The sequence below is a fragment of the Caloenas nicobarica genome, chromosome Z (assembly GCF_036013445.1).
Source record: "Caloenas nicobarica isolate bCalNic1 chromosome Z, bCalNic1.hap1, whole genome shotgun sequence".
Classification (NCBI taxonomy): Eukaryota; Metazoa; Chordata; class Aves; order Columbiformes; family Columbidae; genus Caloenas; species Caloenas nicobarica.
The window spans coordinates 103,518,085-103,537,339 of record NC_088284.1 but is presented as its reverse complement, the minus strand read 5'-3'; the positions used below and the strand labels follow the sequence as shown (position 1 = coordinate 103,537,339).

At 37.1% G+C, this 19,255-nt stretch overlaps 1 protein-coding gene across 4 annotated transcripts in view; it reads left to right on the top strand.

The window, feature by feature from the left end:
- TUT4 (terminal uridylyl transferase 4) overlaps positions 1-19,255 on the top strand; it is a 51,158-nt gene that overhangs the window by 15,442 nt on the left and 16,461 nt on the right. For all 4 annotated transcript variants that reach the window (XM_065655639.1, XM_065655641.1, XM_065655638.1 and 1 more), the window contains exons 5-20: positions 1,408-1,585; positions 5,065-5,153; positions 6,389-6,440; positions 7,247-7,316; positions 8,305-8,431; positions 9,413-9,532; positions 9,916-10,134; positions 10,284-10,458; positions 12,407-13,149; positions 13,631-13,781; positions 14,374-14,460; positions 15,743-15,846; positions 16,225-16,282; positions 16,377-16,480; positions 17,170-17,259; positions 18,965-19,078. In XM_065655639.1, coding sequence (XP_065511711.1) covers positions 1,408-1,585; positions 5,065-5,153; positions 6,389-6,440; positions 7,247-7,316; positions 8,305-8,431; positions 9,413-9,532; positions 9,916-10,134; positions 10,284-10,458; positions 12,407-13,149; positions 13,631-13,781; positions 14,374-14,460; positions 15,743-15,846; positions 16,225-16,282; positions 16,377-16,480; positions 17,170-17,259; positions 18,965-19,078 — 2,481 coding nt within the window. The remainder of the gene's footprint in view (positions 1-1,407; positions 1,586-5,064; positions 5,154-6,388; positions 6,441-7,246; positions 7,317-8,304; positions 8,432-9,412; positions 9,533-9,915; positions 10,135-10,283; positions 10,459-12,406; positions 13,150-13,630; positions 13,782-14,373; positions 14,461-15,742; positions 15,847-16,224; positions 16,283-16,376; positions 16,481-17,169; positions 17,260-18,964; positions 19,079-19,255) is intronic.

The window sequence follows — 19,255 nt, the reverse complement described above, 5'->3', positions numbered from 1 at the left end:
CAGGTGGTTAAAATTACTCTTCCTACAACCATTCTCCCAAACTCCGTCACTCAGTTACTCCTGTTTCCATGTATTTCTTACAATGCTTTGTAATCATTGCTCTTAATTCTATCATATATGCAAGCTGTCACCTGGAAAACTCTGAACGCCATAAATCCGTTACATCTCAGAAAGTAACATTTTTATTACGTTCAGTTAGTATTTGTAAAGGATTTTGGTTCTTTTGCTGTCTGCTAAATTGCGTAACGAAAAAAATTAATAAAATGGCAACAAACCAGCCCCATGTTTTATATGGAAAAATTTCATACCATATTTTTTTTGTGTGCTCAGGGAGAGAGAAGTTGAGGAATGAGGTTTCTGTACCACTGAATAGAAATGCTGGAGGACAGGGAGCAGTTTCAGCTTTTAACACTTGTCTTCAAATAGCTTTACATTGTGTGCCACATCAGTGATAAGAAGTATCTGTCTAAATGTTACTTCATAAAATACTCCCGTTTACGGCTCTGACTATGAGATACATGACTATCAAATAAGCTTAGCAGCAGCTGTGGCTTCCCCACTCAAGAAAAACCCTAAAGCAGTGACATTAAAAAACCCCCACAGTCCTTTAAAAATGCACATATTCTTTCTTCTGTTCTTATTTGAACAAATTTAGCATAAGAGTTGAGAGATGCAGCCTAGAAATAACCAAACATTTTCATACTGTACTGTGTTTTCTTAGTGCATAATTATTTTCTGGTTATTATTTATTTCTGTTGTCAGTCACATATTTCATTTAGTTGATGAATTTGCGAAACTACTGATTGTTGTACTTACTCCCAAATGACTTGATGCATCTGACATTTCTTGCTGTTGCATTAAATTGATTGTAATTCGGTGCACTAAAAATAGCACTTTCTGGCACCAGCTGTTTAGGCAGCAGTGGGGCTCAGCTTATCAAAATTTCTTGGAACCAGGAATACTTTTCTGCTTCTGATCTCTTTCCTTCAAGTACAATCCACTCTGAAAAAAATCTGTATGACTCTAGAAAAACTTTTTCAGCTCAGTTCCTTTGATTATATAGGAACAATTACAGCTTTCATTTCCTTGGATGAGTTCTGTTTCAGAACTGTCAGCAAATGTGGTTCAGGAATGTAACACAACGGATTTTCTCCCTAGTTGCCAGCTGTGAAACAACATGTTCTCTTTTAAATATTGGGCATCTACTGTCATTTCTGGGAGCCACACAAGCACATTGGCCAGTTAGGCCGGGCTTAATTCCTACCTTTGAAAGTGTTTGGTCAGGACACCATGGAAATAGCAGAGCACAAATGGCAAACAGTATGTTCTAATATCACGCAGTAGTATGAGAGAACCTTTTTCTCTTAAAATATTGGTTTTTGCTTTTATCATCCAACAATTATTCAGGAAAAACAAGAAGAAAATGAGCTGCGTGCCCTCCCACCCCCCTCTTCTGCACAATTGGCTGCTCTGAGTTTTACACTCATTGAGGCAGCAAATGAACAAGGCATATCAGATGATGACTTCAGAATTCGTCAAGAAATTGTAAACGAGATGGAGAAAGTTATTCAACAGCCGTTACCAGGTATACATAGTATTCTCCATTTTCTTTAGGTGAAAATTTTTCTTTTTATTTGTTTTTACACAGATTTTGATACCTTCATTAATGATGAATTAATGCATTTGGGGTTAAATTATCTTTATATTATACAATACGAATATATACAGGCATTTTAATACAGACTGGCAGTTGATTTAAAAGGAGCTAACAAACCTACAAAAATAGAAAAATATGGTAGTGCTTATTTTTTTGCTTCTTTCTCATACGTGTTTATTGAAGCTGTTGGTCCTCTTTGAAGTGATGATTTCTGATGAAAAGTGGAAATTTCCAGGGCACAAAATATTTCCTTCCATGTTTAAAGCCTCAGCCACTGAGGATCTCCCTCAGGCTCTAATCCTACAAACCTTCGCACCTGTACCTTGCCCAGCATTACTGAATATCTGTTGCTGTTACGGTGGAGATTGTGGTGGGTTTTTTTTCCAAGTGCACTTAATTAAACTAATATAAATGTAGCAGGAGGGGAAAATGAGAATGACTTTCAAATACGTTTTTTCCTACTGGACCTTCAGTTGTTTATAACATCTTTCAGTGCAGATAAATGTTGCATGAGACAATTTTTTTAAAAAGCGGAGTTTTAGGAAGAAAAAAACTAGACCTCACCTATGAGTGATTTTGGTAAGCATATGAGACATTTGCGGAACATCATTGTGATCTGAAATATCTGCAGGTATTAAGCAGTAACTGCTAAAACAAATAATTAAAACCAACAACAGTTATTGTTTAACAGATATTTCTTCTCCTGTATATTTATGGTTTGTGGGTCCCAAAATGAGCAGAGGTGTTCTTTGAGATCAACTATGGCTTCCTAAAGTCTCTTGAATTGTCTTAAATAGGTAAAAATACTAAATTTAGTTAACCACAAATAAACGTCATACCTCATCTGCCTTTTTCTTGATTGAGTGCTTTATGTTGATTAAAAATTAGAGTAATTAAAAAAAAAGTCTGAGTAGGTTAAATGTTTGTTCCACTTTTTTTTTTTTTTTCATCAGTGGGTCAATGAAGTTCAGTGCTTTAATAAAGTTTGTAAAAATTGTCTGGATAAATTGAATGGTAATCTTCCCCCTCCCCCTTCAGAAATACCGTATGTTACTTCAACAGGATGTGTTAGACATTCAAATCCAGTTTATACTACTGTTGGAAAATAAATAGTACAACAGTAAGATAATCTTTGACATTAGTTTCTTTGCATTGATGTCCCATCATCTCCTATAGTTAGCACACTGGGAGTTTGAGAGCTGATTTTTGGAGCTACAGTAATGGTGACGTGATGTTAACAATTATTTGCTTTTGAGTGAATCTGGACAGAAGAAAGTATTAATCTCATTGACAAAAAATAAGTTTTCAAAGTATTTCATCTATATTGAAACTGAGTTGATATTCTATACTGTCCTTTGATTTTAGAAATTTTTTCCCTTTGCTCTGTAAAAATACAGTAGAGAGAGATTTTGTTCGTTTGCTGCAGGATGATCTGCTTTAGTTTCAGGAGCTATATTCAATATATTTTTAAACATAAGGTGCTGAATAGAACAGGGGCTTGTAGGGTGGGGGTGTGCTAATCTGCTCTATAATGTTGCCATTTGTGGCTCCTAGTGCAAACTTCTGCTCTGACATGCTGTTGGGTTTTCCACTGATAGTATGTTAGCATAAGGCCAGCACTGTGCCCTTGTGGCCAAGAAGGCCAATGGCATCCTGGGGTGTATTAGAAGGGGGGTGGTTAGTAGGTCCAGAGAGGTTCTCCTTCCCCTCTACTCCGCCCTGGTGAGACCTCATCTGGAATATTGTGTCCAGTTCTGGGCCCCTCAGTTCAAGAAGGACAGGGAACTGCTGGAGAGAGTCCAGCGCAGGGCCACAAAGATGATGAAGGGAGTGGAGCATCCCCCTTATGAGGAAAGGCTGAGGGAGTTGGGGCTCTTTAGCTTGGAGAAGAGGAGACTGAGGGGTGACCTCATTAATGTTTATAAATATATAAAGGGTGGGTGTCACGAGGATGGAGCCAGGCTCTTCTCGGTGACAACCAACAGTAAGACAAGGGGTAATGGGTTCAAGCTGGAACACAAGAGGTTCCACTTAAATGTGAGAAGAAACTTCTTCTCAGTGGGGGTGACAGAACACTGGAACAGGCTGCCCAGGGGGGTTGTGGATTCTCCTTCTCTGGAGACATTCAAAACCCGCCTGGACGCCTTCCTGTGTAACCTCACCTGGGTGTTCCTGCTCTGGCAGGGGGATTGGACTAGATGATCTTTCGAGGTCCCTTCCAATCCCTAACATTCTGTGATTCTGTGATTCTGTGAAGGCAAAGGAGATTATTATTTTTCGTAAATAGTCATGAAAGTTACGTCGTTATTATTGTTGTTATTATTGTTATTATTATTTACCATTCATTTTGAGAGGGCTAGTTTCTAGGTAGTGAAAAACAGAGAAAAGTAAGTTTGAAGCTTTGTATGTGTAAGATTTTATCTTTTAAGAATTATTTTGTTGTGGTTCTGTTCGAGAGAGTTTGGTCGCAACACAAAGGTACTAAGAAAAAATAGCCAAAACCGCCCTGTTGACTGTGAGGCGAGTTGAATGCTGGCCCAGGTTGCCTGGAGAGGTTGTGGACTCTCCATCCTTGGAGTTTTTCAAAACCCAAGTGGACATAGTTGTGGGCGTCCTGCTGTAGGTGGCCCCACTTGAACAGGGGGTTGGGTTTGGAAGGGATTGAGAATAGTCTCAATTTTCAGCTGACGTAAGTATGTCAGAGCCCTAATACATATTACAGGAAAGTTTTCATCTCCAAAAATTATATTATGAGGTAGGATGAATTATTGTTTATGGAGCGGAATGATATTTCTCATTATTACTGAATAGTTACTTTCTTACTAGATCTGTTGTACATCTTTGCAGGTAAGGAACTGTATTAACTACAAAAAACTAAACAGATACTGTACTTTGTGTCTTGGATTATATTGAAGTTATGTTTTATATGCATGTTTTGTAATGAATTGTGCATAGAAACCTGGTAATGGAATTAACAGATTGTAGCACATATTAAAAAAATTTGGACAAAAGGGTATGAGGTAACAAAGAATTTTGTAATCGGCGGACTGCTGCAGTAAAATGAAGCTGTAGTGAATAAAAGCTGTGAAATAAAATCCTGCACTAAGATCGTGACAGTTACTATTTTATATTAAGAAAAAAAAACCCTAAAGCTGCATTGCAAAAATACTTTAAAACAGCTTGAAAAATCTTGGACATTTGGTAATTATACTGTTTGAATTATCCATTTGCCTGTGATGCTGTGTTATGGAAATGACAAGCCCTCACAGGAGTGAGAAAGTGGTTCAATATTCATTAATTTGGGAGTACTGCTTGGGAGCTACGGTATCTAAAGCAAGGTATGCATCATCCATTAAAGTATTATTTATTTACTAGCTGTTAAATAATTATGTTTCTCTGTCTTCCAGACTGCTCACTGAGGATGTATGGCTCCTGTTTAACTAGATTTGCTTTTAAAACCAGTGATATTAACATTGATATCAAATTCCCCCCTAAGGTGTGTAGATATTATCTGGTATTAACTAAGACTGTTTTTTAAATGATTTATTATCATTATTAAGCTCAGCTCTTGTCATTTAAAACATTTATTATTACTCCATTGCCTTCATCTTCTGCTGGTGCATACAGTGTTAGAATAGCACAAAGCAGATAACCTTCGATTTGGTGTCAGGTGTGCTATAAATCAAGCAGATAAAGTTTTCATTGCTTACTAGATAACTTTAGTTCATTTTTTTGGGCAATCTTATGCTAACCTTTTAAAAAAAGTTTCTGAGTCAGCATTGAAGCAATATGAAAATAGTTGGCCCTGGATGAGTGTGCTTTTATGTACTCAGGATTCAGACAATAAAATCTTGTAGGTCTTCATTCCCCTCCCCCTGCCTTTTGAAGGTGGGACTAAAAGTGACGATTTTCCTTTTATGTTCTGGTCACAAGTAGCTGCCACATCCCTGATTACAGTTTACTGTGGTACTAAATTCTTGCAGAGCAGAGTATAACTTGCCTTTAAACACTGAAGGTGTTGATTCATGTTTAATATGTGATATTAGAAGCACGTTCTTGTTAGAGTCACAACTGCTGAACTTGCTCTTTCTTTTGACTGTGTTACAGTGAAATTCAGAATACCTGTTTTGCGTACATACTTACATGTGCATTTTGAAATGGTCCTGCAGTTAGGAAGCAAAACTGAGCACTTTTTCACATGATTGCTTGTGGATTGTACCATGTCACTTTTTCACAAAGGCTCAAAGGTGGTGCTAATTTTTAGCTTTTCTTTGAAATATTTACAGCTTATATTTGAAACACCACTTCAGTTGATTACTGGACAGAAAAGCAAACATTTAAAATTTATAACCTTTAAAAACCCTTGGAAAAGTACTGACATTAAATTCTTTAGTGTCGTATGTTTCTAGTGGTGTGTGTCGACATTGAAATTGTTGAATATATGGCAAGTATTTTGTTTTAACTTTATGGAGTCGGTTAATACGGAACTAGAACAGAAGTATTAACTAAAAAAGCTGTAGGCTAAAAGGAAGCTGGCTAATATGTTTACTAGTACCTGTTCTTATGGTGCGAACAGATACAGTTAACTTTTTCATTAATACTGACACAGGATTTCACTTTTGTGAAAGAACGTAGTGTTACTAGTTGTTCAGCCTAAGTAGTTTTAAACTAAGTGTAAAATACATTATTCAGACTACCCTATTCTAATCTCCTCTACTTTTGTTATTTTAGATGAGTCAACCAGATGTTCTGATACAGGTGCTTGAAATCTTGAAAAACAGTGGTGAGTTTTAGTTTCATCTCATTTCTATTTAATTACCATTCCAGCTGCTGTTCAGTTGGTTTTATGCTTATTTTTTCTGTAAACTTACAAAAATGGATTAGTTTTCACCCGAAGTATCTGAGCTGTTTTTATGAATGTGATTTTTGTGAATACCAGTGATTGTGTGAGAGATGAGAACCTGCAGCAGGAGAATGGCAGCTCAAATAGTCCAGTTCAGATTGCCAGAATTCATGGTGATAGTGTTAGATGCCAGGTCAAAAAGTATTTAACTTTGTGGGAGAAATTCTAAGCAGTAAACTAAAAAGTCACTTTACACTTGTATGTGAACATCAGTTAAAATTATTACAAGATTTCTGAAACTTGTAGCCTCCTTGTTCTACCAGGAAGTTGTTTAACCCTGTAATTGCACATCTTGAAACAAGTGGCAGAAGTAGCGTTGCACTTTTGATCCTTGAGGAAATTTTGACAAGTCAGCTCCATAAGTGGTTCTTAGACTATCCTGGTGGTTTGTCAGAGGTTCAGCCTTGTGTCTTTCAAATGTTGTACAGACAAAAAGGTTCTAGAAGAGATGCCAGCCCAGTTTCCTGACAAGGGTGTGGTGTGGTTTTTGGTTTTCCCTGCTGGCTGTGTGATAGTGGTGGTGAGGATCAAAAGAAACAAGAAAATATTGCTTACTGGTTAGCTATGCAGCATCTAATTTGAGTTGTTCTGTAAAGGTGTGGTATACATGTAATAGCTTTAAAGACACAATTGGGAAAACTGTCAAAAGACTTTCATTCATCATCTTGTCTTTTCTCCTTGCTTAGATGTCTACTCAGATGTGGAGTCAGATTTCCATGCCAAAGTTCCTGTTGTCTTTTGCAAAGATGTTAAAAGGTACATGTCATTGAAAAGGATTTTTAATGAGATACCAGTTTTTACTGTGCTTGTTCATAGCAGCTGTTTGCTTGCACTCCTGACAAGAAGTATTACTGTCACATTTAGCTAACATTCATGTGAAAGGGGAATTGCTCATACACAAAAATACAATATAGAAAGATAGATTTGTTTTTGTGCTTCATGTTGTTCATTAGTTGTAGGAGTCTGGAAATACCAGTTCTACGTGTAGTTAAAAAGGGGAAAAGTAGAATGTTATTCAGTTGATATGTAAAATTCCTGCCAGCAGTTTAATCCGAGGCTTTAAAAACATTTCATAAGATACACATTACCAGTAAGGACACATCATCCGGCAGATGCAGTAAATTCCTAAGAAGCAGCAACTTCCAAAATGAAACATGGTTACTGTAGGATGTCCACGTTGCTTTGCCTGGTCAGGGGTATGTGACAGACACTTTTGGGAAGTAAAAGCACCAAGGGTGGACAGATCTCTTCCTGTGTTTGTAGATTATGCAAGTGCCTTGTAAGTACTAAGAGAATATAAATTATTCTGAAAAGCAAACCAAAAGTTTATAGAGCAGCTGTTCTGTGGGCTTAGCAACTCTGAGTATGCAGCAGGCCTGGGGGCTCTATTTATTTGTTTGTTTATTTATTTGGTATGTGGAAGATAATACATGGAATTCGAGTTGTGTGAGATTGTGCAATTAAGTAACAGCAGAACTTAAGAGCAAATTCTTAATGCTGTTTTATATTTTTAGCTGTAATGAACTTCCATAAGTTCTAGATCCAACTGATGAATTAATAGTAAAGAAAATGTAATTATGTTCTGTAGCATTTGTTTAAAAAGTTCACGTTCTTACCCAGGGAGACACTGATGCATGTTTTTATTATGATGGATGTGATGCTTCACCTCCCCCCTGCCCCAAGCATCATCTGTATACACAAGGCGATAACTCTTTTTTTTGCTCTTTTATATTTGTAATTACAGTGGTTTGACGTGTAAAGTAAGTGCTAGAAATGATGTGGCTTGCCTTACAACTGACCTGCTGGCTGCACTTGGTAAACTGGAGCCCGTCCTTATTCCCTTGGTTTTGGCTTTCCGCTACTGGGCTAGAGTAAGTTTGTAAATATTGAGGATAATTAAATATGTTTATTTCTTCTTTTTTAAGTACTGCATACAATGTAATATATTATATATGTTGGTAGAAAAGAATTTTATGCCACTAGTTCACCTCCTACCTTAACAGGCCAGAATGAGACTGAAGATTTTGGTGTGAAATTGTGAATATATGTGAAGCTTCCACTATTCTATTAGCAAACTATTGTGCTAGTTCCTTAAAACTAGTTAATTGATCCTTGAAAACCAGCTCAACAGAGCAATCAAGTCTTGCAAACTTTCTGCTATTGAGGTCACATTGAAAAAAGTTAACTGCTCAAAAAAGGGTCTGTCATACCCTGCTGTACTTACAGACATCAGCAGTGATCACAGGAACCAAGTTACAGTGTTCACAACCGGCGTAAAACTGTCTTGAAACTGCTGCTGGGCTGTATTTGACTTAAAGTGTCTTGGCTTTATTGAAAAGTCAGTTGCGTGATATTGTGGCAGGATTTAGCAAGGTGTTTTTACAAAAATTCCTGGTTTACAACATATAATTAGCAGCAGTAGAAACTACAAAGGACTGTTCCAATACGTTTATTACATCTCTCTTGAGTTGCCATAGAAGAGATCAGGATGAGCTTACAGCCAGGTGCGTAGAATCCCCATCTCCATACATGAGAGATCGCGCAGTAACAACTACCCGATAGTCAACTGAAATTCTAGATAGGAGCCCAAACATGTCCCACAAACACAAAATGTGATGAAACTGAAGAGAATAACATTTAATAAAATAGTGTAACTTAAGGCATTGTATGAATTACTATAATTTGCATTTTATCTGTGTATGGCATGAGATAACAACTGCAGTTTCTGAGATAAGGATTTTGTGTTTCACTCTACTATATATCACATTTCTTTAATATTTATCCTCTTATAGTAGATTTTAAATTAAAATGCTGATGTTACATCAGAAAAGTAATGACTTATTCTCTTACAGCTCTGTCACATTGACTGTCAGGCTGAAGGTGGGATTCCCTCATATTCCTTTGCCTTAATGGTGATATTTTTTCTTCAACAAAGAAAACCATGTATTTTACCATCCTATTTGGGCAATTGGGTAAGTGCTTTGGTAATATAGTAACCTTCTTGTTAAATTGTTGAGGTTATGGCTGCGTTCTGCAAGGTCGTAAAAGGTACAAAATTTGTTTACTTAAGAAATCTATAAATAAAACACATTGGTAGTTAATCCTTACACAGTTGATGCCTGGTGATTCTCATGACTTTTAAAAAAAGGCAGCTGCTCTAGCCTGTGCAGTTGTGTCATGCTGTATTTTGGAGAAAAGGTAAATATTTTCTTCTTTAGTTCTCAGAATTTACTTCTCTGATACCAGTTATTATGGAGAGGGATAAATAACACGATTGTCAGTGTTACCTTTGGTGAAAACTTGTTTGTACGTGTGATACTCAGTCTTGTTTCAGAGCTGCTTTAATTGTTCTTAGATTGAAGGCTTTGATTCGAAGAGGCCAGATGACCACCAGCTGAAAGGCATAGAAGAAGGAGAGTTTGTACGGTGGGAGTACAAACCACCGGCAAATGGTGCAGCAAAAAACTCAGTTGGCGCGGAAAGTAAAACTAAAGTTGAACAAAAAGGTGGTGGTAAAAAGGTAACAAGTTTGGAAGCGGACAACCAAAGTAATGCAAAGGAGAAACATGGCAATGTAAGTCATGGATTTGTTTCATTAAAAAGCCTATTCTATCTCTTATCCATGTTTTTTGTCTTGAAACATTAATATTGGATGGAACCAGGAAAAAAAATGGGAATTTTCATTTCTTACTGCAGTTGAGCATTCTTGTCCTTGTGTTTTAGTCTCTCTTAGCATTCAAAACCCCTCACCAAGTTTCACTGGGACAACTGTGGTTAGAACTGTTGAAGTTTTACACACTGGAATTTGCTTTGGAGGAATACGTCATCAGCATACGGGTACAAGAACTCTTAACCAGAGAGAATAAAAACTGGCCTAAAAGGCGAATAGCCATCGAAGGTAGGATAATACCCTTTCTAGTTCTGTAGTTATCCTGCATTAATATCTTTATTTACCTAATACTTACGGGTCTGTCACAAGTCTGGACAATAAACTAAATAAAAAATGGAGAAGTAAATTTATTTTTCATATATTTTGTCAGTTATTTAGTCTGTTTAAAGACAATTTTTTCTGTTTAGTACTACTTTTTGCAACCTTAGTCCTTGAAGTGCAAGGTGTAAATTTGTCTCACTGTTTCTTACCGTTCTGTTCTTATCTCTTATCTGTTTCTTCCTATAAGCTATTATTTATTCCTTTGTAATAATTCTGATATTATGAACTTTCAGCACCTCTCGCTGCATTTCCGGAACCCACCATGTGTTTTGAGTGTTACCAGCTCTCAGTTTGTTTCTTGTGACTCTAATGCAGGCTGAGCAGAGAGGTTAGTTCTGATCAGAGCGAACTGGAGCAAACCCAGCAAAGTAACACAGGCACACCCCCCCTAGCACCCTCCGTTGTCCCTTTCCCTGGGGACAGTATTTCTGCCCTGCGAAGCTGACTTCAGGACATGAATATCCTTCTAAGGGCAGTGCTTTTTTCAGGGAGTAAGACCGTATAAATTTGACATACCCTGATTATATATGTTGGGGAAAGGAAGAGAGGAAAAGAGAAAGAGAGAAAGAGAAAAAGAAAATTATTTTGTCTATTGTTTGTAACTGGAACATCTTTATTTCTGCTCCTCAACTCAGAAAAATATGTAAACAGTACTTAACAGGGGAAGTCAGAGCAATGTGTGGCATTCTGAATTGGCCTTAAGAATATTTGAGGAAGGCTGAGAAACCATTTAAGGTGATATTTTTATAAAAGCATAAATAATGAATTTTGGACGCTTGCTAGAGATGTTGATGAAGTAGCTTTTTGGTAGCACACATGAGATGATGAGGAGAAGGGTAAAGAGGCCAAAGAAAATCGTAAAGACAGAGAGGGTTAGTAAAGGTATAGTGAAGGACAAGTCAATAAGGCACAAGAAGAGCAAGAAGGAAAAGTAAAAAGGAAAAAAACAGGCAGTGAATTACTGGGGCACACGTTGAGTAGTGGGTCTTGAGATCACTCCTGTGGCTTTAATTTCCTCTCCCAGTTCTTTTCTTCAATCACTTTTAGCTAGAGAGTTTTAGAACTAGTGTTTCTTCAGCATGCGAGAAGCTAAAACCTGGAAGATGAAAGGGCAAATTATTGAGGAAGAAACAGGAAATAATTTCAAAAAACAGATTACCTTCTGGTTCTGGTACCTGCCATTGTTGGTCTTTTTGTGTTGTTTTTGTTTGGTTTTATAGTTTTTTGTTTTTAATTTTTGCCGCTTCTGTTTGATTTTTTTGCTGTTAAGTTTGTAACTGAAATGATGAAGTAACAGAATCTCAGTTTGATACTATCTTCCCAGGCAAACTTATAGCAACTATGCAAGTGCTCTTTTTACTTGGAAAACATGTTTGATCTAGAAATCGCTAGGAAGGACTAAGAATGAAACCTGGTGAGGTTGGTTCATATAATCCTTATAACCTTAACATTACTCTTAAAGAAATTTCTTAAGGAAAATGCAAATCCTTCTTTAGCGGAGGAGAAAAGTTCAGGCAGGCCTACGTTTATTTTGCCTTTGTATGTTTATTTTAATTTCTAGTTTAGAAATTGACTGTAATGGTACAATAGACCTGTGGTTTTCTTTTTAAATAACACTATTTAGAATGGTTTACGATAGCCAACTATTCACGGCCACACGTGTGTTGTGTTTTGTATGGAAAAAGTCCAAAAAACGTTGTGGGCCCTACGTTCTCTTAAGTATATCCAAATACAGTTCTGGATTATATTATGGAAATCTCTTTTTAACTGCCGTATCATAACTTAGGTATTTCAGTTGCTTTAGTGAAATGTAGAAATTAAAGATTACTAATGAAATTTTTCTTTTTCTTCCCAGATCCTTTTGCACTAAAGAGGAATGTTGCACGAAGTCTAAATAGCCAGATGGTATTTGAGTACATCCTGGAGCGATTTAGGACAGCATATAAATATTTTGCATGTCCACAAAGTAAAGATGGGATTAAATCCAAGCCAGATATCAAGAAAAAAGAAAAAGGGAAAATTAATAATAAGAAATCCACAAGATCTGAAGAGCCTGTAGCCAACTGTTGCCTTCCACAAGGAGAAAAAGTTGTAGATAAACAAAATATAGGAAGTGGATGTAACATACCGGAGAATGAACTTGAATGTACTGAAGTGGTAGAAGCTGTAGCCAAAAGATGTACTTCCAAGAACATGGACTCTTCGCTGCTTTCAACATCAGACTCTGGCAATGATGAAGACAAAGAAGCAGCTTTATCCCTTATTTCTGATGAATGCTGTGAATTAAAGCAAAAATCACTTAAAGAGAGGGATGATTTAGAAACTTCAGTTTGTGTAAGTGAAGGTGAGCTAAGCTACCACTGTAACTGCAACGAACATCAGCCCTACGACACAAATTCTAGTAATGAATTTTCTGATGCTGAAAGTAGACAGAGTTTGGTAACGGAGTCTCCTCAGACAAGTAAGTGCACTGGCACACCAGCTACCTCGCCCAACTGCAACGCAACAGTGGAAGCTCACGATCTCAAAGATGAAGGCAGACTCTCTACAGAAGAAATGCATTATGTGTTTGATAAGTTTATTTTGACTTCAGGAAAGGTAAGCTGCATATTTAGCAGTGCTGGTCACGGGTCACTGGGCTCCTACTTTTAAATCACTAAAACTAAGGCTGGATGGATGACAAGATTCTCCCAATGGTTGTTTCAGTCTCTGTTATGAATGACAGCTCTCTATTCAAGACTGGAAGACACCGAATGTGCATGCCATTTGGACTAGATGGTCTGTAGCCCCCATCTTATGCAAAGCTTTCTGATTGACACACACAAAAAATCCTGAGTTCTGTCTTCCGGTTGTTCTGTACTTTTTTTTCCATCCTTCCTCTCCTACTTTCTTGTAGAATTTCCAGGTGCTTTTGTGCCTAAACACAGCCTGTGGAAAGGTGTTCTCTAGTTCTTTGTAGACACTGCTGCTGTTCAGGTGTTAAACGCTGTTGGCTGCATGACTTACATGGAAATGTTAGGTCTGTTGAACTATCTTAAAAGTAAAATTCTATTTATGGACTTTTTTTTTCCCCGAAAAGCCACCGACTATAGTATGCAGCATCTGCAAACGGGATGGACATTCCAAAAATGACTGCCCAGAGGATTTCAAGAAAATCGATCTAAAGCCACTACCACCAATGACAGACAGATTTCGGGAAATACTTGACATAGTGTGCAAAAGATGTTTTGGTAAGTTGGAAAAGTGTTTGTACTCCACTGTAAACTGTGATCTGTAATCTGGAAAAAAAATTAAAAGCTGTAGCCTTAAATTACTTATTCCAGTAAATTCAGTGGGAAGAGACTCTTCCAGGTACCCTGGGCTGCAGACTGACCAATGCTTTCATTCCCATATTATCCATGGTTGTGACATCAAATTCTTATAACAGATTTGAGAAACTAATGCTATACAGGATTTTTCATTGGATTTGTAAAAAGTTAGTAGTGTTCTCAGAAATTAGGCTCTGGGCTAAAACTATGTTTTGTGTTTGTCAAATTCTATGGCTTCTTTTGGAAAAAGCCCCTTTTGGGTGCTGTGGTGGGTTAACCTTGGCTGGACACCAGGTGCCCACCAAGTTGCTCTTTGAATAATTGAAGAAAAATCAGACATCTGAAATAAAGTCCGAACAACTCTAATGATATAATAAAAAAGAAAATCACATATTCAAGGAAAGGAAATGTAACAACTACAAAAAAAGCTATCCAATATTTTTAATTAGCTGAAAAAGATTTTTGAGGTAGCTGAATGTCACATCTGACTGTGTTTTAACTTGTTTTTACTTAGATGAATTATCCCCTCCTTTATCTGAACAACAAAACAGAGAACAAATTCTGGCAAGTTTGGAAAGATTTATTCGAAAAGAGTATAATGGTATGTAACAGTAGATGGTGATTCTTGATAATGCTTCTTTCGTTCATGTTGTCCAGAGCATGTTGTCCAGATGTGATTTGTCTCATTATTGCTCGTTTTCCTTGCTTAGAGCAGTGGCATCTCTCTTCCCACTGTATGTCAAGCTGTCTTGCAGACTTCTAAACTGAGCATCCCTCAGTGCTGTTCCATGGAAATGTCCCTGGAGTGGAGGAAAAGCTGCAGGAGTAATATGCAGATACAGGGCTGCTGCAGGCAGGACAGAAAGTTTGAACAGGCCCTGGCCAGTTGAGTTTAGTGTTATCTGGATCGTGGGCCAAGCACTTTTGTTACCTACTCACCAACATTTAACTATCTTGGAAATTGTAATGAGTTTCTTATTTTACATCCCTTTTATAAAATAGCCCAAAGTATCTTACTACAGTGATGGAAGTCAAGGCACAGAGATGCAAAGTGATTTTTTTTTTTTGGAGGTGGTGTAGAGCAGTGCTAGAGCCAGGTACCAAGCCCACGTCTCCTGAGTTCCAGTCCCTTGCTTGACACAACCTGCCATCCGTGCTGCCAGAGCTGGCCTGTGAGCAAGGAACTGTGACTGGAACTGTGACTGGAACTTCCACCGACAGCAGCTGAGGATTGAGACCTCTTACAGAACCTTGAAAGACTTAAGGTTTCTGATTCTGTTAAAGGTTAGGAAAAGGCCGTGAATAGGTGTGTTATAGCGTTGATTTCAGTTGAACAGATAAATGTATTATTTTCAGTTAGGAAGAAATTGTTTCCCCTCAGTTACGTAATTTCACTTGCCTTTAGAAGAATCAAAATATAATACTGTGTTGCAAACAAAAATGTGACCAAAACAATTGGGAAAGAATGTTCCATGAAATACATTTAACTTATTGCTTTTATCTTCTTGAACAGTATGTTATGGTTACAGAAACTTACTGATTGACCCAATTTACCTAGTCATAGAACAAATATGCAACCTAGATAAAGTATGAGTGAAACCAGAAATATTGCTTGGCCTGCACTAGGAGTAGCTCTGTGTACGGGTGACTGAGTTTGCACATTGTTTTGATTTATTTCAAACAGGAAAGTGCAGTCACATACCACAAAACATTGCACCACATTTAGAGATGCCATTTAATGGTTATAGTGACATTGTAAGCTCTCTCTTAAAACTCATTTTTTATGGGCACCTACACATCTCAGTTAAGTGATATTCCATAGTAAGCACTTACCATTCAACTGTAAAAGAGTTTATCTTTTTTTGGTCTGCTCTTTTGGTCAGACAAAGCCAGACTTTGCTTGTTTGGCTCATCAAAGAATGGATTTGGATTTCGGGACAGTGATCTAGATATCTGCATGACGTTGGAAGGCCATGAAAATGCAGAGGTAAGAGTTTTGAAATTGATAACATTTACTAGTTTAAATTCAATAATTCTTTAAGGTTTTTTAAATTCAGTTAAGATTTCTGTAACAGGAAAGGTAGGATTTTGTCAGTAGCACATTGGCTTGTTGCACTCAGTACAACTGAAGCGAGATCTAGCCTGTTCTACTTTTAATGCCCTATAGGCACACATTTAGTGTACTGTAGGTGTCCATGTAGAGAATATGAGCCACCAGTTTAGGTAAATTCATGTGCTGGCTTGTTGCTTAGTTCTTTTTGTACGTAGACATTTTGTCTATGAAATTAATGTTTGATAGTAAATGTGCTTGTTGGGACAGGATCAATATTTTAACATCTGAAGCTGTGATATTTGTTTTTCCTAGAAATTAAACTGTAAAGAAATAATAGAAGGTTTGGCAAAAGTTCTTAAGAAGCATCCAGGTAGGTGTTTTAAAGTGTTATTTGTTTTGTATTTACATTTACTATATATGTAGTTAATGGAAATGTTTTATGTACTAAAGTGTTGCTTCCTCAGGTTTGAGAAACATCTTGCCTATAACAACAGCCAAAGTGCCTATAGTAAAATTTGAACACAGACGAAGTGGCTTAGAAGGAGATATCAGTTTATACAACACACTGGTAAGCATCGGTTTCTGTTTGGTTTTGAGTTTAAAGAAAGCTTTTAAATTCATTGTAATTCACTCAAATAATCGTTTGATGGAATAATTTTGAAACCGGAATTAAAGTGCTTTTGTGTGTTTGGGATTTTTTCCACATTATTTAAATTCAGTGGCCCACACCTTGAGCCCAACCCAAGTAGCCGTATAACCTGATGGCAGAGCATCGTCACGGCACACAAATATTTTTTGTGAATGCTCCTGAAAACCTATTAGTGCCATATTCACCATGGCCTTTCTGCCATCATAAATAGTATTAATACATCCCATCCCAGCTTACATCTAGCACAATGAAATTGCACGATTTCTTCTGTAATGTGCTCACATTCACCTGTGAAAAAGATGCAGTCTGTGGAATTTGTTCCAGTTGAGTCACCCTACAGACTTACTTCTTTGCTGGTATTTTCCAAGGTTCTGATTGTTGTTACTGCTTTCATGCTGTCCTGACAACACCTCTCAGTTATGTTTGTGCAGGAAGCGTTGCATGAATTTTTGTGGCATATTGTTGTGATTTTTTTTTTTTGCCCTCCAATTGTATTTTGCATCTTTGCCTGAGCTGCAGACTCTACTGTAATGAGCCATAAATTACATTGAAACACCTGTTTGATTTTTGGTTTTTGTTTTTTTGTTTTTTTCCCTCCCTTTCCCCAGGCACAGCATAACACAAGAATGCTGGCTACATATGCAGCTATTGATCCTAGAGTGCAATATCTGGGCTATACAATGAAAGTTTTTGCAAAGGTAATATAAAAAGAAGGTACTTATTTATATAATACAGTGTTTTCTGGTACAGCCACTGAGTTTACCTTTTGCTAATACCAACTGGAAAGGAGACAGTAGAGTGCTGTTAAAGTGAAGTGCACTTTCTTAAGCTGACTGTGTTCCATCTGATTGTATGTGTCAGAATCCAGTTCTTTAGTGCTGGTTTCTTCTGCTGTTGCAAGACTTTTGCCTAAGAGGAAGCTGATGAAAGGAAAACTTTCATATTTTTAAATTTCACACAAGTGAAAATAAAATTAAAAAAGCCCCAACAACAACAAAAACAAACAAAACCAACAACTTTTTACTTACTGTCAAAGTCGGGAGTAGGTATGAGTTGATGACAGGTCTCTACTTCATATGCCTAGGACATACACTTCACTTTAAGAATGTGAAAATATCAAAACCAAGACCTACTGCATCTTTTTTTCAAAGTGCTATACAGTCTCTGGTAATTGAAACACATTTCTTTTTATTCAAGCTTTACTATTAAATACACTCCCCAAACACATCCAAAGAAAGTTTAGTGAAACAAGCAAATAAAAAACAGGTTATAGGGAGTGTATCATGCTAATAGATGTTAATGTAATGAAATGCGTCAAGATGAATAAAATAACTTTGTTCCAGAATGGAATTCATTATACTGTCTAGTATAAGACGAAGAATGATTTTGTTGTTGTGGTCACACTAGTGCAGAATATTGCCACGTCTCTTCTGTGTTCAGATTAAAAATGCCTTCTGTTGATAATAACAAATCTTGCATTTTTCTGTCATATTGCATGCTGTTGCACACATTCTAAAAATCTTAGTGTAATAACCAAGTTTCCAAATTGTGGGGCATACACTCCTGAATGTAGATGTATTGAGGTGACTTCATAGCTATACAAATACTCTAAGCCAAATGTTTCCTCCTCTGTTTGCATTGACAGAAAAAACAGCAACACTTGTCACTGCTCCTGCTATTGTGAAATAATTTGTAAAGCTGTTTTTTTCCAGACCTACGAGGTTAAAAGTGTGTTGTTTGTTATGACACATGCCTGAAGCAAACGGTAGCTTAGAAGCAGGTGCTGTAGAAAGGTTATGCCATACAAAGTTTTTCAAGCATACTAAGGTAATTCACTGGTGTTCGTTTTACACTGTGTTGTGCAGGCCGGACCATGGTTTAATTATGTATGTGTATGTCTGCCAGCAAAATGCCAGGTATTGCCTAAGTTGCCAGTATGATGTGGAAATTAATTATTAAAAAACAGGGGAACCAAAACAATAAGGAATCATAGAAACAGCTCTAGTAACATGAGTTTAGGAAAATTAAACTTTACAGTATTGAAACCTGAACATCAGAAGTAGAGGTTGGTTGGGATTTCTGTTCTGGGGTTTTTGATTTCTTAGGGGTTGTTTTGTTTTGAATTAGGCACATTATAAATAAATAAAAAAACACAAACAAAACCACCAACGTATTTTGGCTATGAGAAGCTTTTCTGTTTTTTTGTTACTCAAATTATGCTGTGGATTTGCCAGATGGCACTTGAGTCTGAGGACATTTATTTTTCAGGCTTCATCAAACAATTTTTAGTTATGGATGTATTTTCTGTTACTGGTGAGGGTTCTGTTTGCTCTCTGACATAGTTGTTAGTCTTGAATAATAAAATATAGATTCAGTATTTTGTTTATAATGGTTTTTTTTCAGCGCTGCGACATTGGCGATGCATCCCGTGGTAGTCTGTCATCGTATGCCTATATTCTTATGGTTTTATACTTTCTACAACAGAGAAATCCACCAGTTATTCCAGTTCTTCAGGAGGTACGTTTTCAGAAGAGGCGGCTATGAAAATAGATGCACTGGTTCTTCAAGCCAAATATGAGAAGTCTGGGCTTTTAGGATCAGTGGGATGGATGAAATCTGGGGCCCTTCTGCATTAGCAGGCTCCTAACTCCCTCTTGGTTTTAGTGGGTAAAACTTACCAAAAAAGTTACGACA